The 24,898-nt window shown below is 40.9% G+C and overlaps 1 protein-coding gene across 4 annotated transcripts; it reads right to left on the bottom strand.

Moving 5' to 3' along the window:
* CEP57L1 (centrosomal protein 57 like 1) lies at positions 1-24,830 on the bottom strand. 4 transcript variants are annotated; one of them, XM_075046752.1, is made up of 11 exons: positions 24,678-24,830; positions 11,684-11,828; positions 9,804-9,983; positions 9,090-9,211; positions 8,558-8,674; positions 8,190-8,267; positions 6,327-6,424; positions 5,535-5,616; positions 5,197-5,426; positions 3,388-3,532; positions 1-1,449 (listed from the first exon to the last, which is right to left on the bottom strand). In XM_075046752.1, the coding sequence occupies exons 2-11, from the start codon at positions 11,766-11,768 to the stop codon at positions 1,228-1,230; spliced, it is 1,359 nt and encodes a 452-aa protein (XP_074902853.1). In that variant the 5' UTR covers positions 11,769-11,828; positions 24,678-24,830; the 3' UTR covers positions 1-1,227. The 4 variants fall into 4 exon arrangements, with proteins under 4 accessions (XP_074902853.1, XP_074902852.1, XP_074902851.1 ...); XM_075046751.1 differs by having other exon boundaries at positions 24,682-24,830; XM_075046750.1 differs by lacking the exon at positions 24,678-24,830 and adding an exon at positions 13,681-13,707 and having other exon boundaries at positions 5,535-5,612; positions 6,326-6,424.
* Positions 24,831-24,898: the final 68 nt, after the last annotated feature.

Genomic DNA, 24,898 nt, shown 5'->3' with positions numbered 1-24,898 from the left:
CTCACACATGCAACTCCTGTCACAGATTGTAACAGTTTATTCAAAACTTAAATTAATTGTCTGAAAATTTCCCTAATCCTTTCTCTCGAAGGGTGCCAGAGCAAAACTTACTGATCCAAAGACACAACTTTCCATTAGGACCGTACATTGTTACCAGAGTTTATTCAAAACCCTTGACAACAGAGCATGCCTCCAATTTTTATTCACACCTGCACAGGGGCTTGAGAAGACCACTACATTTTCTTTATACCAGAGATCTACAGCAGAACTTCACTGACACATCCTGTGGAAGCTATTTTTTTCTGACATATGCAAACACCCAAGAAAATCAGTATCAGTCAGTAACCTCAGAACAAGAATGTATTCTGACTAAATAGCCAGCATCCATTCAAAGTCACCGTTACATCTTTTACCACATGTACATAGCTGTGGACGGAAAAGAGCAGACTCATCATAAGCATGAAGACCTATCTTGCATTTGTGTGAGTACACAAATTCCACAACATGTACTGGTGCACAGTTCAAGGTCTCCTCTACGACAGCTCAATTATTTTATACTGTGGTAGAAGCAGGTTCTGTTGATGAGAAGACAAGCACCCAAGTTTTGGTAGTGGCCCCTTCCATGCACTTATCAAGAACACTCTCGTGTTGTCACGGTTTAACCAAGTCATGTGTTGTGCTTCCAGTCCCTAGCTGTTCCTAATACTAAGACTGTCAATAAAGCTTATAGAGTAATAATATTAATAATAATGAAAATGTATATAAATAGGAGACAATACCTCTTCTTCTGTCTCAGTTGCAATGATCTGAATCTTCAGTTATTTGAGAAGAGGAAAACCCCTGTTTTTACTTGAACAGAAGCACTAGCCCAAATCATTCTGGAAAAACAAGCTCTAAGTATCTCCTTGGCAGTGGGGGGAACAGGACACCAAAGATTGCATACTATTTTAAGTATAAAAAAGGTATAAAATTTTATTTGACAACTCATCAAGTAAGCATTTCATTAATCCATTAAAACACTTTTTTACAAGTCAGTGTAGTTGAATTATAGCTACTCTACATGAAAGTTAATTCTGAGGTGAACAAACTGACTAGTGAATAGGCAGTTTAGAATGTGTATCTATATCTATGCTATATCTATTTTATTTTTAAAAGATATTTTGTGAAATTAAAAGTTTACTACCTGTCAGACAACTTCAAAAACTTCGAACGCAGTAAACTTCAGAGCTACTCTTCCCACATGATATCTTTTTTCAGTGCTGACTGAAGTTTCTGCACATTTTTTAGCAGCTGAAGAGAGCTGCTTCTTTTCTGCCCAGGACAAGGTTTAGACATACTTTCCCTTACAGTGACTGCAATCTCCTTTGCTTCCTTTTGGTCACCACACTTTAGTTTGATATGAGCTGCCCCTTGGTTCAATTTCTGAGTTTTCCTCTTTAATTTCTGCACCTAGGAAGAAAAATTACTAATTAGAATGTTACATACTTGGAAAACTAAAGCTGTAGAGCTTACCGGACTTTACCAAACTCCAAACTAAAGATGTCTAAGGGACATAAAAAAAAAAAAGTTGAAACCTACTAATCTTGCACACAGTTGTCTCGCTGTAACAGAAAGCACTACAGAAAACTGACCTTGCCCACACAGAAACCATTACAGAAAACCATCCTCAGCCACTCTCAATAGGTTGTTGAACCCCACCACTTCCTAAGGTAAAAATGTTTGCTTGAGAGAGAACGAATATCATCTGTTACCAATTTATATTTACAATGGTCTTTTTCCATTTCAGATTGCACTACCCTAAGCAAAAAAAACCCCAACAAACCTACAAAATGTATACTGTTTATTATCGGTTACTGTATCTAAGCAGTTTACTCTGAAGCCTCATAATGAAATTGGAAAACAGAATAAATAGGGTTGATTACTAAAGAATGTTTTTTTAAATGTCAAATAATAAGTCTTGACTTGCACTTGGCGTGAAAAGGTCACTCCCAAAGATAAAATTAGGCTGGAAGCATTCCATATGCCAATTCAGGCTTGACGTCCATTTCTAAAAATAACTAACTTCAATTGCATTCTAGAACATATTATTAACTGTGAAACAGTTAATGATGACTACAGCATTTTTAGTGTGACAGGTTCTAAAAGCAGAAATATGCATTAGAAATATTAAGATTGGTCTGTACAAAATACAAATAGAAATGTCTGTGTGCAAAAGCACCAGAAAAAAATGATACAGGCAAAGGGTTACAGGAGTGGCCTGTATTGATAACCAGGGCATGATGTACAGTAATCAAACAGACAAACACAAAGAATGTGCTACTGACATCATGACCCTAAGACGTGTGCTCTGATAAACTGTACCAGAGCACAGATTACTTGCCAGCAGATCTGCACCCTGATAAAAGGCAAGGATGACAACAACATTGCACCACATTGTATGTGCTATTCCTCTTCTCCTCATCCCAAAATGAAGGCAGACTGTAGTCACAAAGATATGCAAAAGGAAGAAACAAAGGTGCAGTTGTTGTCCATTGTCTAAGGTTCCTGGAGGATGAAGTCAGCAAGATTCTGAGGCAAGGAATAGCATTGTAATTGTTGGCTCCTCAAGAATGTAAGAGATTTATCAAAAAAACAGTCGACATCGCCAAGAGAGGCACTAAGGACTCAACAGTCAATGTCCTTGGTTTATATTGCTAACATGCAACTCTGACAGTTCTGCTTTGACATAAACACCTTTGTGTTTGCAATTACGTGGACAAGTTGCTACAAAAGGGTTAAGCTGTTCATCAACAGAAGAGTTTTTTTATACGGGCATGTATGAAGAGCTGTTATCTACAGCTCTAAAACAGACACTGACAGAATGCTTACAGGTTAGGGGTTAAACAAAACTGAAAGGCTTGTCTGGCTATGATTTTAGAGGAGCTGTGGTCAACAGATTATTTGGTTAATAAAATGCTTCAAAATTTCAGTAATATAAAAGACACTTAATCTAGTCTGTACAGGAATTATAGCTTCTATTTTCTCATTCCCCAGAGGGACAGGACACAAAGGAAAGAAATCTCAACAGTTTGACTTAACGCAGTGAGCAGAAGTGACAGACTGAGCAACCCAGCTCTGTATTGCAGAACTTCCATAGGGCAGGAAGTTTTCCCACTAGCATAGATACCTAGCTGCCAGCTGTAAGCACTTTTTCTTGATCAAAAGAAGTAATTGGAGGTACAACAACACGGAGCTGGCAGCCTAATTATAATCACCCCTACTGGAGCATCCTGGCTTAAGCATTCCAGTGACATTCTAGTTAATGACAACAGGAGGCAGAGTTGTGGCAGCCTTTCAACTAGTGTTGAAAATTTTCATCTAGCTAGAGAGTTTACATTTTATTCTTACAGTAGCCTGATGCTTTTTCAGCTTGGATATTTGTTCTTCTTTAATCTCCATTTGTTTTACAAGGCAAGCCAGCTTGTGTTCTAGGTCTTCACGAACTTTGGAGTCTTGAGCCTCCTGTATCTGCTTCAGAAGTTCTTGATAGTCACTATTAAAGACAAGAATGGCACACTAAGTATTCGTGATACAATCTCTGGGATTTCTTCCAATACTTTCAGTCTATTGCAGGAGTTGCTAGCCATTTTGTCCAGAGTACAGCAATTCACCATTATTTACCCTCGCACACAATACACATCAATCTGGAATATATTCACACTAGAAAAGAAAAGGTTTTTCCAGTGGGTCTGATTTTCTCATTCCATATTTGTAGCTGATGTGCATCTTATTCCTCCCTCTTGCCATGGTCATAACAATTACATGTGTAATAGTGTGCAAAATAAGAATTTGGAAAGCGAACAGCAGCTATGCAGTATTGTATTTTCACTTCCTGCCCCATTTAGTGCAAACTTTGAAAGCTTAGCGTAATACAGAGAAGTATTGTTTAAACTAGTACATTTAAGTTATAGTTTTTGACAGGTTATTCAAATTAAAATGTTCTACTCAGAAAGATTTGCAGCGAGGTGGGCTGGTTAATTAAATTAACCAGCTTAATTAACCAGCTTAATTAAAAAAAAAATTGTGTATATCTGCTTTATACCTAGATATCTGAACTAGTCAAAACCAGAGACCCTCTCTTAGATAAATACTCTCTTTACAATGGTTATGGCTTCTTTTCTGACTTCTCAGTAGCTGCTACTCCTTGACAGTTTAATTGAAGCAAGTGGTTGTTGCTATTAAAAAAAACCAACTTGTCCTTGAATTGCCAGGAGTAAGCCAAACATTGCTTTTCAAAGGAGAGGTTGGTTGCCATTTTAAATTTTGCCACATGAAGGATTTCAAATCAGTGTTAACATCCTAACTGGTTTAACCAACACATCCTCCTCTGCTCAAACCACAGCTCATCATGTCAACATGTCTACTATGACCAGCTACACAGCTTTGGCCCACAATCCTACAAGCTTGCATTAATGGGAAGATGCCTAAGAACACAGCAAGTTGTAATCCACATTTACTTGCATGGCTAGAAAGATACATACACTCCCATCTAATGTGTTAGCTTCTTCCACACCCTGTCCATTTTCTGCCAGGAGACTGTCCGTCTTTCACAACCCCCTTACAGGACTGGCAAGTTCTCCTGCTATCAACAAGGAAAGGGTATGAATGCCAAACTGTCTCAGCACAAAGACCCATCAGGTATGCATGTATGGAGGGAACGCAGAAAGTACAAAGGAATAGGCTAGATGTTGTGACAGGACGATTCCTGCCACAGTTGTACTAACCTATTCTACCACCCAGACTGACGGCATGCTGCAGGCCTACTCAACATTAACACCACCTTTGCAGCCTTCTCCAGAACATTTTTGGTCTACTCTCTAGATCTCAGAGTATGTTTGAAATTTCTAAAAACCACAGGCCTGAAAGATTTTTCATTCGCTACAGCTGTTACTTCAGTGGCAGCTTGGTTAAGAGGAGGATGTGGAAGCAGAAAAACCCAGCTGAAGAGTATGTTGCTTGCTTACAAGACCAGTTAAACACCAGGATAGAAAGAATTTTTTGAATGAGAAAAATCCTACCAGTCAGGCCTGCTCAGGCCATTCTGTCAACAAGTAGTCTACACTTAAAACAGGCTAGGTTCAACTATAGCACACCTGTAGCTTCACAGGGCTACCACTGAAGTCACTTTTACTCATAACACCAAGGATGAGTACTCACAAGCTCATTTGGCCCAGCTCATCTTGTATGGCCAACAGAAGGTCCAAAAGACTTCTGGTGGCAGTAGGTGATGTGGAACAAGAGGATACAGATTTTGAAAATGCATTGCGTTGTGAAATCCCAGATGTAGCTCCTCCTTGGCTTTGTGATGAGATACGTGGATTGTGATGCTTCATAATATGCAACACACTTTGTACGTTCGCACTAACAGAATGGCTGGAACTGACAGACTTAAAGCAGAATTATTAAGTGGTTTACAGAAGTGATTAACAATTACAGTAAAGAGATTCATTCAAACTGTAGATGCCAATTTAGTGAGAACATTTGGTTTCACTCACCTTCCCAGCCACAAAAGGTAGTTCACCAGCTTTTACATGTAACTGTGAAAGGTGCATTTTCTTCATTGTAGGATTTCTCTGCCGTAAGATAGACAGAAAAAGTAAGACAAGAAATTTCAATCTATTGACCCAATACCACAATCTTAAACTTTTTTTTTTTAGTAAGTAAAATTCAAATGAACAAGCAGTGAAATGCATCATCTCAGTTTCCTTGTGGTTTGAAAAAAATAATTTCCCTCCTCTATGTGGAAGGACTTTTCCAACAGCTGAGTCAAGTAAATTTTATTCTAGATGCGTTTAGCAGACAGTTTGACAAATAGGTTGACATTAAAAAAATTGAACATTGCTTGCTTAAGTTTGCAAAACCACAGTTGCAAAATTTTGACTGACCTGTAACATGTGTTGCAAAATGAATTCTCTTGATTTCAGCAATCCCCCCCAAAACACACCATCATAACATACTTAGTTAAAATTGCTTTGGAAACAAATTTTGACAGATAAACTGAAAGGCAGCTAAGATAGGACATGGGGGGTGGCAGTAAGACTGTAACAGAGGTTATTGTCATGCTGGCAAGGGAAAGTTTTCCAGTGAAGTGCTACCAGCCCTAGCCCAGTTTTAATTACCAAAGGAAAAAAAAAGAGGTATTCAGCACTGTTCTTCACTTTGGAAATGGAGTAAAGTACAGCACACAAATCAAGTGCCTCTTACATCACTGTTTTTCACAAATTCCTATCTCTGTGCGAGTCAGATGCTATCAACAACAGTATGCTAATAAAAACTTTCATGTTACCTTCTTAGTTTTTTTCTTCTTCCCATTTTCTTTTTTAGGTTCATTTTGAGATGTTACTGAAGACATCAAAATTCTGTTTATCTCAAATCCTGTCTGAAGCTGTAGGAATAAGCAAAAACGAAAACAACCATTTAATGTAATATTAGAAGTATGAAATCACATGGTCTAATTAATTCCCTCTTTCATGCATGGATAAGAACCAATTAAGGGCACTATTAACTGTCCTGCTTGGAAGGCATAAGCTACAGTTAAAAACTGAATAGATTACTAGGATGGCAGGGTATCAGGCAGATCTTGTAGCTCTGTCTTAGAAGTCCTCATTTTCATACGCAATTGCAGCAGCTGTATTTTTCCACTGTGACAACCAGCAACTGAGATGACCCAATCCTGCTGCATGCTGGGGATGTGATCATAAAATCCAAAGAATATGAACATTTGGATTTTACAATCTGAGGGCAGAGAGAACTGAGCCCATCTGTGTAACATTGAGGTAAAACCTGCTGGACAATCCTCGGATTGCTCCGTAGTTCAAAGTTGATATAAAGGCCCATGATAAACAGGATTATAGACATTCCCAATCAAACATTGGACAAGGACTTTGTTTTGGCATGTATAACTGTTCCAGCTAAACAATACTGAAGGTCCATCACAAAAGTGAGATTATTCTGGCTTTTCTGTCATCAAAAGGAAGTGAACCACCCCACACCCTGTGTTTCCCAGCCCAGATCCAACCGACCTAAATCGATCCTGCAGTGAACTAAGATGGTACTAATACTAGTTTAGGACTCAGTTTACTACATCTAAGTCCTTTCTTGAGCAAATGTTTATAATACTGCTAAGGTCAGACTATCTGCTCTGGGAAAATCATTCTTACTATGTTTCTCAGAAGATAAGGCTTTCAGATACTAGGCTTTCTGCTCTGCAGCAGCAAGCAGTTTAAGCAAGAAACCCCAAAACCTGCAAGTTTTGAACTCCGTCATTCTGCTGGATTCTGGAGGCGGTCAGATACCTGGGCTACAATCTGCATGTTATTTCAAGCTTCCTGGACTGATGAAAGCCTATCATCCTTGGATGAGGTATAAAAACTGACAGCAGTGATGAATTAATTTATGCTGTCATCTTTGTTTATGGCTAGGTTCTTTCAATATTATTCTTCAGCTCTGCATCCCCCCACCCTGCCCCAAGGGAATGCCACCACAACTGCTCTCTTTCAAAATGGTTGCTACTTCTCTGTGAAGTGAGGTTTGGAATACCTGAAGCTACTTTGCCCTTTTAACAAAAGGTTTCTTTGATTTTGCTCTCTTTGGCAAATATTCCTCTCTCAGATGGATGGTGGCCCAACAAACTGACTATGGCTTCACAGAATAATGAATTATTCAAGCTCTCACTTACTGAACAATGTAACAGTATCACTGATTAAAGACTTTTCCAAGTATAGCCCAGTATATTAGATTTCAGCAGATCTTAACAAAAAGAGGAACACAAACAGAATAACCAACCTTCTTTGGGTATAAGTTTTCTTATATGACTGTCTTCTAGTTACTATAAGTTAAGGTTATCTGATTTAGTTGCAGATTCTCTAGAAATTAATTATCTACCCAGACTGCTTATAGCAGCTTTGAGGGTGATGAACTGTACCATTAACACAAACCCAAGTAGAATCTTCCCTGACTGAGATATGCAACATACCTGGCAAGCTTTCTACTATGTAGTTTATAACTGGTCTAGGTAGTATTCCAGGAGTTCTTCTTGGGTAATAAACATGTGGAGTTTAAATGTAATTAAAAAAAAGGGTATTTTGGACAGAGAGATCCGCTTTCTTCAGTAATAAAAAATAAGATAAAATAAAACCTTTTCAGTCTACCTGAGCAGTTTTGTCTTGTATTAGCTTACGCTGATGCTCTTCTTTATGAAGCTTTTCTTCTAACTGTTTGATCTTGTCCTGAATTTGAAGGCAACAATGATTAGTTACCCTTCAGTTTGACATGCTGAATCAGAAGTCTAAAGTAGCTTGCAAGTGTAATCTGGGATAAAACAGGACTGTAGGAATTTTTAAAGCCCAGACTGAAAAAAAACTCATGCAAATGAAGCCAAGGTGGCATTCAGTCAGGTATGCTTTATGATCTTAGCTTTAACAGAGGAAACTTTTGCAAAACTTAGTACTGTTAACAGTATGCCATACAAATTATATCGAACGAATTACTTTCAGACTGTCATTCCATGCATGCTTACTTCTGCAATTCTCTGAGCAGCAGTAAGTTTAAGACACTCTCTTTCTAGCATTTCAAGCTTTTCAAGTTTTGCATGCAGCTCTAAGCAGTTCCGATCTTCCTCTTTCTGAAACTGGGCCTGGAAAAAAGTAAGCAAGAAAGGAGTTGGCAGCTGACTGAAATTGTTTCAGGCAGCAAAAAACCAAACACACTACAGTAAAGGTGTTTAACTAGTTTAAATTTCATATTTTTTAAATTGCAAAGTGATGAAAAATACCAAGCAGACAAATCAGACTTAAGTTTCCAGCAGCCTTTTTGTCTACCAAATGTGCAAGTATTAGCATGGGTTTGCTCATTAAGAGTTCCACCTAGGGAGTCTTTTCATACAATTCATTGAACTGTTGTCATCAGTCAGTCAGACAGTAAATTGCTTCCGTTGCTACCACCCTGAGAAGAGCTGAGGAAGAATGATGGCCATAATAAAGTTCTGATCTTACACATTTCTATACTTTTTAACTATATCACTACTTTGTTAGTATGCTAAAAGGCTTCACCTGTTGTTCTAAACCCATTTTCTTCTCCAGTTCTGCACTTGAAACCATTTTCCTCATGTAATCCAGCTGTTTCTCCAGCAGGGAGCAGCGAGATTGTGCTGCATTTAACTGCAGGCTTGCATCTACAGAGAGAAACAAAAGACATTCAGTACAGCAATGGGAGCTACACATTTAGCCAGTCTGTCATCTCTTTGAGGAATTCTCATTGAGAATTGAAACATGCAAGAAAATTTTGTTAGTCTGAACAAGTCATGTGGTTAAAATACATTTTGTATGTAAGACATGAGAATCAAGATGTTTTTCCAGAGCTAGTCCCTCATATGAATTCCAAAGGTGTGAGCACTGCAGTTACTTTGATTTATATCAGCAGATATCTAAGCAGAATCTGGTTTCTTCCCTTCTCTTTACTTTTCTCAAGTTAGCAGTGTTAATACATGTAAGCAGCTGTTTGCTTATTGTAGGAGTTAAACATACCACCTGAAATCTGCTTATTCTTTAAAATAGCTTTATGAGTTATGCAATACTTGGTTAGTATAAGTAAAAACAAGATCTCAACCTGATTCACAATTATCAGGCTCCTGCCCCTCCCCAATTCTGAAGAAAAAAAGAAAAGGGGGGCGCATTAATTAGCAGTTTGTCAAAATAAACAAACACTCCCTAGATTATGCAGTCTTGGAGTTGCTGTGGCTACACCTTATCACTCAAGAGAAATACCTTTCCTCTGTTGCATCAGTTCTTGATGTGCTATGTCCTTTTTGTAGGATTCATGCTCTAAAACCTTGTTATACTGACCAGCTGCTGTGGAGAGGCTGCACAGATTATCTTCAGCCTGTGACTTCTCCAACTCTAGACGGCGGATCTTTTCTTGAAGAGTTTTCAGGGCTGCCACCACAGCTAGCAAACAATGCAACAGTTACACCTTGAGTAACAGTTCCTATTATCATTATTATTATATTTACAAAACACTTCAAACAGCAAAATACTACCTAAATTTTCTTCCTAGGATCACTCCTAAAATTAATTATATTCCCCAGCAGTATATATCTGGGAGAAAATGGTCATGTTTACTGCATAACTGAGGTATAAAGCATGGGTCGTATGAGCAAAACTATTTTCACTCCAAATGGTAGCAAGCACAAAGAAATTGTGGCAAACTGAGTATAAGAAACCCTGGGACTTCTGTTTACACAGAAGCAGGGAATCCAAGTATCCAAGTTAGGTCACAAGTTTTGGTGTAATGCAACTGGTGTGGACAGATTGAAAAAAAAAACCAAACCAGACTCAGGACAGGGGGGAAATCAGATACAAAGGGACATTTTAGGAGAGGATGCATTTTAAAAACTTCATTGTTTCAAAAGGTAATGATTCAATGTCTAGTTTCTTGTATTTGATGATTCTTTAAACCACAGAAACAAGTCTGCAGGATTTTGCTTTTAGCCTCAGATCAGTATGTGTCAAAATTATGCCAAAAATAAAAGTTGCAATTTCAGCTACAAGGAAAAGTTTATTAACTCTTAAAAAAGTATACACACTGTGGAAGTTTAAGACATGTTCTGTAACAAGTTAAGCTTCTTTTCTGACATTTTATAAGCCTTAATAGTTTCCCTATAGTAAATTCTCTCAGTAAAGGAATACCTAGCAAATATTGCTGGCTCCATAACAACTCTCATCAGCTTATCATAGCCCCATTAGAATAAAATGGGGGGGGGGACCCCAAAGAAGGAAAAAGCAGATACCAGAGACCAGAAAGAAGAAGTGGGACCACTTCTTCAGTCTTTCTATTTGCATGCCAAACATTTCCTTACTTAAACACTTCGCTGCATAACATTAAGCTGAACATTTTAATCCAAAAAGCCCAAACTCTGTATGACTAAAGATTACTCAGAAGTCACAGATTCTTCATGAACAATGATCACCTGCACAAACATAGGCTATGTCTGTGCAATATTGCAAAGTTGCCCATGACAGTAAATCCAAATACAGTATCCTTGTGATTCACTGAGCTCTCCAGATATGCTAAGCCACCCAGCTTTTGCCCTGTGAGCTCCAGAGAATCATCACCCATTAAGGCACATGACGACCATAGCAGACCCATATTTCACACAGACTAACTTTCATGCTGCTAACTTTCCTGAGAGTCTGCATTATTCAGAAGTTCTCCCAAGTGATCATACCACACAAAAAAACCTTAGAAGTGGTTTTAAACTGGAGGGAGTCAAATAGCACTATGCAAAGCCAATTTCAAGTCAGTGTACCACACTAATGATCTTTTTTTGCTGTATTTAAAATCATTAATTGCTTCTGCTGAGTTTGAAGCATTCTCCTTTGCTTTGAGAGGAAGTCTGACGATTTTAAGTTAAACAATTTTCAAAGCCAAAGTTTATAAGGATGTTAGAAGACTTGCAGCAGTTTCCATTCCAGACATATGACTTCAGGGAGACTACTCCCTCAGGACACACATACATCCTGTCTCAATGTCAGTCTGATAATCGCAGCAAGTCATTGAACTGAGTAGAACAGAATGGGGAGTCTGCTTAAGAGATTTCACATGGAACAATTAAAAAGACTACTTTAAGGACATATTTTGGCTTTACCTTGGTTATTGGGGATAGAAGGCCTGTCACCACCAACAGCTGCCAACTTCTTTGATTCTATATACGCAAAGGCTGCAGGAAGCATCCTATCTGGGGGCTGAAGAAAGCTTCCTGTGAAACTGTTCTTTGATTCAGAATCCACAGCCTGTAAAAAGAGAACTATTTAATGCCATTAGCTCTTTAATGGACTATGTAACAGTTTTCAAAGTATGTCACTGGGCTATCCCTGGCTCTGTTTATATCAAACCAAATCATGTGCACAAAAATAATAATTAACCCCCACACACACCCCCCCAGATGAATCCTGTATTTTAATGCAGTTCTAAAATAATGCCTTTTATAACACTAAATATAGCTCTTGACCACCCAAAATTTTCTAAGATTTTTCTTGGTGCTTTCTAATAACTTATGGTAATTTTTGTCCTTTTAAAAGTCAAGGGTCAACAACATTTTCTACTATTTTACAGACTTCAGTGTCTGCCTCTCAGTGCTCCCTGCGGAGCAAGCATTCTAAGTCTTACAGCCTGTTTTCATTTGCAGCCTCCTTAGTGCTCTAATGCCTATCTTTTTACATATGACTTTATTACATAATAAAGACATAGTTCTCCACATTTAGTGTTGAGATAACAGAAGGATATTTAACATGCAATATCCCCAGCACTCTCCGCGTTATTAAGCATATGTATTAAGTCTTGTTTCTCACTCCCTTTCTGCCCCACCCTTTAAACATTCTTTATCAGAAGCACATTTGAAGGCAGTTTACACCCTGTCAAATAGTGATTTTCCTTGATACTCAAGACATGGACAGTGAAACTTGCAGAAAGTGGTTTAGTCTAATACAACTTCTAGGAAGTTAAAACAAATTTTAAATCACACCACAGCTACCTACCAAAGTAGTAGCAAGCTTTTCACTTGATACAGTGGAAGAAATGAAGAGTATATACAGCTTCAGCTGATAGAAAAACAGCTTATTTGAAGGTTCAGTGACATAACAATTACAGTATCACTCGAGTTTAAAATACAGGGCATGCAACTGGCACAGGCTTCCCACTTGGGCAAGGCTATTTACAGATGCTAGGTTCCCAAGAAAGTCACCCAAAGGTGGTATCTGGTAACAGGAGGAAGAAACCCAAACCAAGACTGGAACCTGCTGATGAAGCACACCCTAGGAAAAGCCATTCACAGTGGGTGGGTGGCAAAGAAAGTTTTCAATAGTGGAAAAAGTTTCCAAGAACAGCTCTTCAAGCACTGTTTCAGAGGCCGTATAAAATAGAAAAATCATCATCCATCCACACCGCCTCTTCAAGATATGCACTAAACCAAAGGTACACAGAAATACTTCCTTCCTCCTCCAAGTTGTCATCACAGAGACATCGACATGAACATCTCTTTGCCAGGGCTTGCTTGACGTGGGGCCTCCCAGACACTGCCGCTTTTGTGGGCGAACACCTCCGGGGCAGCTCCCACAGTTCGGGACAGCCCCCCCAGCACCAGCACAGTCCCCCAGACCCACAAGATGAGGGCTGCCCAGGCTACCCCCGCACCACAGGCCTTTTCCAGATAGTACCCTGTGGGGCCCCACCGCCGTCCTGCCCGAGCCCAGGCCGCAAGCTCTTGGTGCTGGGTCGGCAGCTGCAGGCAGCCAGGCACGCCGCCATCTCTGGTGAGAGGTCCCACCTGGTGACCCTGCCACAGTTATGGCCACACAAGCCGTTCATGGGCCCTCACAGCTCCCTCCTGGAGGACCGGGAAACACTGCGCAGGGATACCCAACCGGCTCTAACAGCCGGCTAGGCCAGACAGCCGTATCGGCCATTTCCGACAGCGCAAGGGGCAGCGGCAGTGAAGGGCACGAAGCAGCAGGAGTCTCAAAACATGGATGAGAGAGTCCTGCGGCCATGGGCAGGGTCAGGGCCGAGACAGGAGAGGAGATGGGCCTGGCATGGCACAGTGCACCAGCACAGTATTCCACAAAACAAGAAATAAGCAAGACTTACCAATTTTCCCATCACTTCTCAACCTCTACATGTTGGTGATACAAAAGACTAACAAGGTCCGTAAAAATACACATATGTACAACAAGCTTCCTACCACTGCTGTGAACAGGGGAAGGTAATTTTGGAAACTCCAGAGGAAGAAGGCGGTTTTTGCTCATGCCATCTAACCTTTCGTCAGTCAGCATAAGCAGCGACTTGCTTTTCTGACGTCCTCTGGTGCAACATGGCTCCCTCGCATGCCTGCAGCTGCTACGCATCAATTAGTTTCCTTATTACTGTCACATAAACAAGTTCTGCCGTTTCCACGGAGATGTGGCTGTGGACAGTTGTAAGGAGGGTGGTGATCTGAAGCAAATAATGAATAAGAGAGGGAGGGAATAAAGCACCAGAGAAGTGCAAACCCACAATTTTGCCAGCCCAACAGAGGGTAATATGCACCCTGCGGCTGGAGGGGGGAGCTCCCCAAGCTACTCCTAAGAGCACAGGCTCAGCAAGGGGTGTGAGGGAATACAATACCGCAGGACCGAGACACCTGTGTTTGCAGAACCCCTGCTGTGGACATAGTTACGGGTGCCTTGCTTTGCCACAACTTCCTCAGACACAGAAGCTGTGTGAAGTAGGCTGGGGGAACGGTTGCTAAAGCACTTGGAGGCTCTGCCAACATAATTACTCCAGTAGAGCTGCTCTGTCCTTTAATATCTTAGCAGGTAAATACAGTTTGTAATAACCACACTGCACAGGAGTAATCTCTACAACACTGCAGGCCTCAGGCAAGGACATTGGCCAGGAAAAGGACCAAGTCACTCTAGACCAGCAAGACATGAACAAACGTCCTGACTGCTTTCAGTCCACTAGGACAAGAAATCTATCAGGAAATAATTAAGTACCTTGACGTATGTTTGGACATCAACTGTCCTACCATCAACTTTTTCCCCCACAAGTGTTTAAGTTTCTATAAAACCATCCCAGGTTTTCTTTTGAAAATGGGTTACACACCCCACAACCATTCCAAGCTTAATCTACCGCTCTTTAATTCCATGCTACCCTGGATGCTGGTACACAGCCCTAGAGTAGTGCTTTAAAGCAGATATTGCATCCTGAATGGCAATGTTTGTACTAATGTAACTCTACCAGGCTTAGGGGGATTTAGCACTTGAACAACACTCGTTAAAGAAGCCAAAACACTGTTGTTTAGACAAGTCCTTGGTTGAGGAAATTACTGCACTCCTTCAAGTTTGGGTAACAGCCAAGGGAGAAGTATGCATATTATATTAAATGGAGGCTGAGAAAATACCCTGGTTACAGGCAGAGGGGAGGGGAGGAAGAAGGAATAAATGCCCCACTCCCACCCCAGCAGCCTGCACCGCTGCGGGGAGCGGGGTGAAGCACTTGTGTTGTGCAGGTCACATCCGAAGTCACCACCAGCCCCTTGGGTTTTTTAACCAGAACTGACCCAGCCTGCATTGGTGCACGCAGTGGTGATGGTCAGATGCCCCATGTTATTTTACACAGAAAAACATAAAGCAGCCGGTTCATACACACCCTACATAAAGCATGGGGCAATTTAGTGCTGCCTATGGGCCTGCCGTTAACCGTCAGCCTGCCCTAGCCACCTATGCTGTCTCCAAGCCTCAGCCAGGAGGACATGATTGCAACCCTGTGCACGGTGCATGGTGGCAGGCATAGCAAATTAGCTCTGTGACAGCATTGCACTAATGCAATTACACTGCCTACCTCCTACCTTGCTGCAGCCTGTGTGCTCACCCCTTGGGTGTGAGGATGAGCAGAGCTGGTCCCTTCAGCAGGAGCATTTCTCCCTGTTGGCTCACCGTCACCTGCGGCCTGGGAGCGAGTTGGCACAAAGGCTGTTGGGGAGCAATCCCATCCTCAGGTCCGTACCTGTGTATGTGACATTCATGCCTCAGAGGAGAGCCAGCAAGCTGGAGTTTGGTGCCTTAAGACAAACTGAGAATATCCCATTTCATCATGGTCATGTAAGTACTAATGTGATTTACCTTTACACTTCTTATTTTTGCTGAATATGGCCTGCACTGAGTGCTAGAGTACTGGATCGGGCTGCTGTAAAAATCAATTGAAATTTTAATTACTGCTGCCTAGCCCAAGTAAGCATGCCAATAATAGGGAGTTACTGAACACACTGAAATCCTAAATATTACAGAAACACCATTTATGACTTCCTCACCCTCCTCCATCCTGTTCCCCCCCCATTGCTAGCCACAGCATTAAAAAAGTTTCAGAAAAATTGCTTCCGATGTTGAAAGTCCAAAAATGTTTTGCCACATACACAATTATGTCCCATACTGTAAAGCAGCATGTGGAAAAGCTTCTTCCACATGTGAACTATAGCAGATTCAGGGAATAATGCTGGCTTAACAGTTTCCCAAAAGATATAAACTAAGGGAATAATGTGATAATGTAAGCGATGCTTCCACTAAGTTCTCCAATGTTTGCTATCATACAGAGATCCTGGTTCATTCAAATCGCTGTGAGGGCAACCTTTTAGAACCAAAGAAAGAGGTGCTGTCAGAACACCTTCAAAGAAGAAAAAGAAAAAACAGATCAAAGGATTTTTCGCAAAGAAGTACAAAGATACCTATCTTCTGACCTGACCTACTGGGCATGCACAATTTATAGTGGTTTTTTTCCTAACTGAAAACAAAGTCTCAGATGAATCAAGGAATGATTCACTGTTTTTCTGACATATTATAAGAGAAATTTTAAAGAATTGCCTCAACACAGGCTACACCAAGAAACTCCCAGAATGCTGGCTGCCGCCTTGTCTATTTGAGCCAAGTCTTGCTGGCGAAAGGTTATGTGAGAGGCCATTTTCATGACACAATCCAAATTGGTCTATTTTTTTCCCCTTTCACTTTCCTTCAAGAACCAGGGGAAAAGCTTGGTCAGCTGTACTAGCTGTGCTGCAATGCTCTTTCAGCCTTATTCCCGACAGACAAAGAACAGCCCTTCCACTGACAAAAAGAAATAAATAATGTTGTAGGCAAACTGCATTGTTGTTTTGGGAACACCCAGTCTCTAGCATCCTGACACAACCGCTTTAATCAGCCTGAAACATACGACCTTGCTCAGGACATATCTAAGGAACTGGTACTCATGTGCCTTCTTTAATCTAAGTGGGTTAGAAATGAAATGGTGACAGCTGCAAAACTAATAGGAAGTGAAACCTCACTGAATCAATAAGGCATTTCAACATGTTTTTCAGTTCTGTTGAGTCCCACTTTAAATGAGTTTAGAACAAATGACTAAAATTTGGTAGAGCAATTAAGGAACTTGGGAGTTTTTTGAAAAACTGACACAGGCAAATCCATGGGAGTCAGTTTGTTGTACAAACTGTGAGATACAAACTGAGTCTCAGAACTGGATATATAAACGTTACGTGCCCAGTTTCTTCTTTGATACCGCTGTAGCAAAACCTATTAATTCCTGAATTTCAAGTCTTATACAGAATTTTCATACAATCAGTATGGATGAAAGTCTGTGAAGAAAAGGAAAATAAATTACATTCTGTGTTTTCTCATGACACTGTATGTACTGTGAAGTATGATAAAACCTGGTATTTTAATGAAAAAAAAAACACTCCTAAGCCTTTTATTTCATTGTGTCACACCTTCTAAGCATTCATACTGATACTTCTCTAGTTCCTGTTTGCTAGAGATAAAAGAGAGAGAACAAAAAAGAGGAAGAAAGAAAATGGAATGAGTTATACAAGTACTTTGGGAACAAGGCAAAGAAATAACCATATGGGGAAAAAACAGAGATCTTTTTAACAACAATTTTTTTTAAGAAAAGGTTCTAACCTGACAGTGTATCAAGCAGACATGGGTCATAATGTCACCAGTGTTTTGCTCTTCTCTTCAATGAGCACAGCAGACCCAATTCCTCCTTAAATTCAGCCTTTGTTCGTAATTGCATGATAAAAAACATACTCAATACTTTATGGGGAAATCAAGTTAGTGCAAACTGCTTTAACCTGTATGAGAAGATTATAACTGAACTTAGCATTCAGAGGAGCAAGACTGCAAATTCCTATCTAGTAACAATTGCTATGTTAGCATGAAAGCATCTGGTTTGGAATATAGTGTTATCAAAATAATTACATTTCTAAGTCTTTAATCTGTCCAAAGTAATTAAATATAACCTTTTTGTAATAAACAACACAAAACCAAATACTATAAATGGTCACTAATATACTTCCTTGCTTCCCTCATAGTTCTGTTCCTCTTATCTTCTTTCACCCATCCGCACGTTATAGCTGTTTTTTTCTCCCTCATCTCCTCTCTTTTCATTGTATTTACATCATCCTACTTGCTCTTCTCCCTTTGGTAGTCTTTTTCTCCCGCTCCCTCTTTTAGCATAAAAAGTTAGGGGTTTTTACCTAGTAAAAGTAAAAAGAGCCATTTTTTCCCACACGAGAATAACTATCAAGTTTTTTCCCTTCATACTTAGGATCCAATTCCAACAGATGCTGTTTGCTCAGTACAGTGACTTGACATTGAAATTGACGGTGCTCTCCTCTGTACTCTACATGAAGAATATAAAAAATTACTTTTTCTCCCCACTGTTATTTTTTGCTGATGATGCCATCACACTGTCTTCCATACGTAGTTTGCTTAGCTTGGTCACTTCCCTCCACCCCCAAAAATCTGCTTTTGCTCCTTAGATTGGAGGCAGCTTTCACTGCTTTCTAGAGAGCAGAGTACGTCTGTCCTGATAGATTGGAAGGCAGGAGGAAATTACTGGCTCTGGCTATTGACCCTTGATTAAAAAGAGGAAGACTTTGCTGTTGTGGAAAGGGAAGGTTTTCAAGGGCAACTGCCTCCAGTATAGAAGACTGTGTATCTGCACAGGCAGAATAATTAGAGATTAGAAGGGCAAATGCAAAAAGGAAAAGACGTACTAGGGTAGGGTGGGGCAAATATAAGAGTGGGTTGAAAAGACAATCATAGTGAAGAAATATAACGAGGTAGGGGATAGTTATTGCAGGTACTGACTCATTCACAGTAAACACTTTTACTGCATGACAATTTTCACCTTTTATGTCTCAAATATTTAATGGGATCACTGAAAGATGGTTCTGAACGTTGCAACTTGCCCTCTAGGCAGATGAAACACACAGATTGTGTCCCTAACAGTTGCCTTGGAATTTATTTTCAAAGTAAACTTCTGTTTTTACCAATATTTTCTCAGGGAAAGAGTCAGTCTCTTCATCCAACATCCTTTAACCTAGCATGGAGATGGAGTAGGAGGTAGATTTTTAGCCAGATAACTAGAAGAGTGTGACATGGACAAGCAGAGAAACACAAAGAAGGTAATTATTCATAAGATTTGTCTCTTTTTACCTACTACCACCCCTATATTTTTTTTTTCATATATTCCCGTGCTGCTGATAACTAGGCACCTGGCAGCAAACAAGAACTCCATTCTGCATTTGTACATCAGGCAACCTAAGAACAAGAATAAGCCAAAAAAAAAATACTAACGAGGAAAAGGTAAGTTTCACTCCTGGCAAGAAATTATTCCCAAAGTCATCTTTTGTCAGCAATAGTTGTCTTTAAATATGCAGAAAAATTGCAAGCAGATCTGAGTCAGAGCAACTCCTCAATCTTATTTTGGAGACCTATTTTGTTGAAGAATAATTTTAAATAATATCACCTGTTTACACGACTCAGACTATTCATAGCAACTCCAACACATCCACATTGTGCATCCTGAACAGGCACAATATCCTAAGTATTAATGCCAAATAGTTTGTATATCATATGGTACAATGAGTACTCAAAAATGGTCTACCTCTACTTCTGCCCTGAGCTGTCTGGGAAAACTTACAACATTTAAAGCCATGCAACAGAATACTTGTTTCATGTAATCTGTATATTGAAACTTACATGACTTCAGAGATGCAGAAAAAAATCTGAGTAAGATGCTACAAAATCCTGCACAATGTTGCATATATAAAAATAACTTCAATTGATTATAAATTATTTAACAGACATTTCTCCCTTATAACTAGATGCACAGTTTCTGACTGCAAGGTAATTTAGTGGATCTCTAAGGACCTGATTTAAATTCTTGCTATTCTGTGTGACCTTACCAAATCACGGAGGGATGAGACTGATAAGGGACTGATGTTCCAGGATACATGAGCCTTCCAGCCTCAGGGCTGAATCCCGAGTTTGGTAATGATAGGCTTACATTCCCTGCATGTAAAAGAAGTGCAGGTACACGGCCAAAACAAGCAGCATGCTCAGTGAGGAGCTAACAAAAGCTGCGTGTGGGGAAACTATGAACATAGATGTGTGTGAAGTCCCACCCTGGTGCTTGGCACCTTTGTCCTCTTGGGACTCAGAATTTGGAGTCCTCTTCTGGCGGTGAGTGCCAAAATCTGTTCTTTAAAACAATGAATAAAGAGTCCCTGTAGCTTCTCTGGTCTGTGACTTCATTTCATGTGGCTGCTGGCCACAGCATTTTTCTTTGTATTATTACTGGAAAACACCAAGGTCTGTGTTAAAAGACAGCCTGCCAAAGGTGTTTAAAAGGCCTGTTGGGCTGTCAGCAGATAAAAAATTCCCAATAAGCAATGTACATTTTCTTTTAAAGTGTAGCTGGAGGAAATAGTGTCCATCTTCTCTATGCTGTTACCCAGTGGTTAGAGCATTGGCCGGGAAGTGGGAGTTCCTGGGGTGCATTCATGCCGCATCCCTGACCATCACGCTAGACTGGGAGGAGGAAGAGCAGGAAGGAAACAGGGAGTCACCACCTTTTCGTTTGAAGTTATGACCCTGTTCAGAGAGGCATGTAAGAGTCTAGGACAAGGAGAAGGCAGCTGAGGCAAAAGACAGAGTAAAACAAAAATGTGTCTCTCTCACCTAGTTTAATCGTAGAAAGAGAGTCCTGGGTTTTATTTATGCATTTTTGTAGTAAATAGTTCCTGGATAAAAACCAGCACTGGCTTGGGAATAGCTACCAGAAACCAGGAGTAAGTGCCTACAGCTCCCTGTGTCTCCTTGCTTCTAGTTGACACCAGGGCCACACGTTTGCCATCCTTTTCAATAGGGACATAACTTCAACAGGTGAGGTGATGCATGCTTCCCTTCTATTTTGCAGTCCATCTGAGCACCTGGGACACTCTCCTGAGAGTTACAAGATGTTGACATAAATCCCTTTTAGCTAAAAGCCGATTCTCTCATCACTGGGTTATGGCACTGAAGGTGAGCACTCTGCCAGATGTGGCCAGGCACTGAAGCCAGCTGTGGATATAACAGAAGAACCTGGTTTGTTGGGCTCGGAGAGGTTCCTCTCACCTGGACCTCTCTTGGAGCAGCTCTACCTACTTCCTAGACCACAAGTGGGCACAAAGGGGAGAGAGGTGCCAAGATGCCCAGCTTGGGGCAATTCTGGACATTTCTAACTAGAAACAGACTACCAGAGTTCAGATGGCTGCTCAGTGGAGTTTTTCAGATTTGAATTTTTAGTTTACCCATACTCTTTTCCAGGGTCTAGCAAGGGCTACTCTTTCAGGCTACATTTATACAGTTAAATGGAGTATAGTCAGATAGTTGGCAAAATACAGTAGGACTTTAAGTGGCCTGTACAGTGGGACCTTAAGTGGCCTGTAGTTCTGGTACATCATAGCACAGCTCTTCTCAAAGCAACCCACCCTTCCGCATAAAACTATTCCATGGTCTTTCTGTGAGAAAGATTTGATCTCCTAAGAAGAAGCCGGTGGCTAACTTACCCATCCCTGCCACATTTATGACCTCTAAGGAGGCAGGGTGGCAGAGTTTGGTGCAAATGTACACACGCAACCCACAGTAGGCCAGAACACATGGTAGATGTACAAACGTGTTCAGAAGTAAAACAATGCCACATTTTCTCCCATGTCTTATGCTGCAGCTTGCTTGATCACTGAGGCCAGTCTGTTGGGATGATACATGAATCTGGGCTTGACACCAAGCTTGGGCCTGGGTTCAAAGACAGTAGAAGAGCAGCCTCTGGCTTTCTGGTGTCTCTCTGCAAAACAGGAGTCATAGAACTTTGCTTCCTCAGAGGGCTACTGTGGAGAAAAATGCATTATATACTGTGGAGTGCCCATTTATTGTGGCAACATGCCAAAACCCAGATCTAAAAGGGGAAGGTGAACTTTTAGAAGAGAGGGATCCCATCCTAGGTATTTACTAGCTGCAATGAAATAAGCTTCAACAAAACCAGGTGTAAATAAAAGCAGTTGAAGGAATCTAATTTAAAAAGCAGTTCCTTCTAAGTTGCACAAATTTTACTGTGTTATTACTAGTTCTCCAATAATCAACTAAGTGTATTCTGCAGTAAAGTGCTCTTTTGTGACATACAGAAACCAGAAAACAGTTTTTAAAGTAAATATAATATAATGTAGATCTTATATCTTAGAAAGGACATGAATGCAACTACTATATATTGTATTTTTTTAAAAAAATCTGCTGTTGATATCATTTGCATATGGCTATAGAAGTCCTTATCTAGTTAAAAAAAGAGGGAAGTTGATAAATCATCAAGGAAGGAAATACTGAGGTTTAAAACAGCCACAAATTTGTTTTTCTTCAGCTTATCATTTCAAAAACTCAAATGCTGTAATTCTGGATGAATTGCCAGATTGTTTCCTTCATAATTCTGCCTTTCTCTTATCCATTCTTTAGGGATCAAAACCAAGCATATAAACTTCAGCCAGTGAACACGCAAATCAAACAAACACATTCCCCTAACTTCAGGCTCTGATTAATCCCACTGGTAGCCTTTGACCTTGATTTCCACAATGTCTTGCAGTACATACAGAAGCTTGACCTGGTATCGGAAAACTGCAGAGATTTGGTTTGGAAAAAATAAAGCCACCTTCATCATCTCCATTACCAAAGCACTACATTAAAATCTATAAAACAAAGGGCTGAAATCTGAAGTTTAGGCCTTGGAGCCAGTTTCACAATCTGTTTCCTGTAGCCAGAGTTCATTTGCAGCCAGTGGAAAAAACAACTTCTAAAAGATAAAAGGCAGTGCTGTGACTTTCAATCAATCTTAGCATTCGGTGTGGGAATATAGGCATACCAGAGTCTAACACCAAAGCTTCAGTTCTGATTCTGGTTCACTTTATTGATCTCAGATGTATGTAGCCATTGTCAGAGACGCCCAGCAAGTGCAAACTTATCATAGGAAAAATGAGATCTATCCAACTTCCGAAGATCAAAATTTAGATAGAAATAAAGCAAGCATACATGACGTGCCTATTCACAGGAAAACTGGGAGACCATAATGAGTGACGACAGAACGGGACAGGAAGCTGAAGTGGTAGCTAATGTCAAAAAAAAACCCCAACAAAAAACAAAACCCAAAAAACATAAAAGGCACTGGCAGAATTATTTTCTTTGAACCATCAGTTATGATGGGTGGAGGCCTTGAGTGCTTAGAGAAATCAAGACTCACATTTATTACAGGCAGTGATGATTTCAGTAGATATATGTTGTTCAAGAGGGTGCCAAAGGCCTAGAGGAAGCAGCTGCACGAAGCAGTCCAGACCTGTCCACGCTGCCAAACAATGGCAATGCAGACTCCTTGTAGAAAGGATTTTATGGGAAAAGAGAGATTGGTCTTCCTTGAAAGGTACAGGTAATGATAGAATGATACTTATTTTGCAAGCTTGAGAGAAACAGTGCCAGAAAACAAAAGGAACGTCAGATGAAGAAACCAGATTCTTTACAAATAAAAGAGCTGTTGATGGTTGGTGTGGGTAAGCCAGCCCAAGCTCTGTTCCTGGACTCAGAAGCAGTTTCTGTGTCTTTCTGTGGTATGTGAGTAGCTTGTTCTGCATTTAACTTCAGTTTTCAGGTTTGGATTTTAGAGTGGGAAATGTGTACACGAGAAACGTAAAATAATTATGCAAGACCCTATAGGCCCAATGTCCTGTTTCTGATTTACTTGTAAGCATTCTTTTGCCTTTCAGTATAGTCAAAATTGTACTTTTATGATTGCTTTAATACGACAGCTGCAAATGAGTCGTTTTGCCCTTGTTTCCCTCTCCTCTTCTCTGCCAAGATGTGAATTGGATCAAGGAACTGACTTGGCTGAAAATTAACTTTATCAGAAAAGCACCTTTTTTCCCTGCAGGAAAAGCAAGGGAAACAGCAATACCAGCCCATTCGGTGGCAGATTACACTTAATCCCAGAATGGTTGAGGTGGGCAGGGACCTCCACAGGCCATCTGGTCCAACTCCCTGCTCAAGCAGAGCCACCTACAGCTGGTTGCCCAAGACCATGACCAAATGGCTTTTGAGTATCTCCAAGGATGGTGACTCCACACCCTCCCTGGGCAACCTGTGCCAGTGCTTGGTCACCCTCGCAGTAAAAAAGTGTTTCCTGATGTTCAGAGGGAACCTCCTGTGTTTCAGTTTGTGCCCATTGCCCCCGGTTCTGTCAGTGGGTACCACAAAGAAGAGCCTGGCTCTGTCCTCTTTGTACCCTCCCTTCTGCATACATTGATAAGATCCCCCCTGAGCCACCTCTTCTCCACGCTCATCAGCCCCAGCATAATTTGGATTAAAACCCCCCTGGATTAATTTGGATAAAACGAGTGCGGAACTGTTGCCCAACGTGAATATTCCAGGGAGGTTTTTTTTCTCCCTTTTGTTTCAGGCGTTGAAGGTGCTGCATTTCGCTTGCATCAACTGTTTTTTCTTTTCTGCTGATGTGTTTACTTAGGCTACATCAAAGGCTTCTGCCGAAGCGTGTATCCGACAAGCCTCCGCAGTTGCTTAAAACACGCGTGTGCTTAATTTTTTGCCACTGCAGATTTCTGAAGCAAATCCACCACCGGAATGGCTTGATCCCTGGCTGTTGCCAGCCATCTGCTTTTGGCAACCTGTTGCGGCGGAACCCCCAAAAAACCCAACACCACGGGAAACACCTGGCCAGAAACGGCAGCGAACGCTCTCTCTTACCTACCCTTCCTCGGCAGGGGCGGCGGGGGCCCGCGGGGCTTCCCCGGGCGCAGACACCCCCGGACCCCCCCTGTCAGCGCCGGGAGGCGGCAGCTACGCGCGAACCGATCCCGCCTCACGCTGCCTGCCGGGACACGTAGTTCTCCTCCGCCGGCGCAGGGGCCGCCCCTTCGGCCGGACTACATATCCCAAAATCCTCTCCGGGCGCCGCCGTTCCCCGC

This window comes from Buteo buteo, chromosome 15 (assembly GCF_964188355.1).
Source record: "Buteo buteo chromosome 15, bButBut1.hap1.1, whole genome shotgun sequence".
NCBI classification, from domain to species: domain Eukaryota; kingdom Metazoa; phylum Chordata; class Aves; order Accipitriformes; family Accipitridae; genus Buteo; species Buteo buteo.
This window is presented reverse-complemented; position numbering and strand designations above follow the sequence as displayed.

What these genes read in the sequence shown, in the direction of transcription:
- CEP57L1 (XM_075046749.1), bottom strand. An exon ending in CTGCTCAGAGAATTGCAGAA is followed by an intron (nt 8,268 to 8,557) that starts GTAAGCATGCAT and finishes CTTCAAATTCAG; the next exon opens with GACAAGATCAAACAGTTAGA. An exon ending in AAGAAGAAAAAAACTAAGAA is followed by an intron (nt 5,617 to 6,326) that starts GGTAACATGAAA and finishes GTCTATCTTACG; the next exon opens with GCAGAGAAATCCTACAATGA.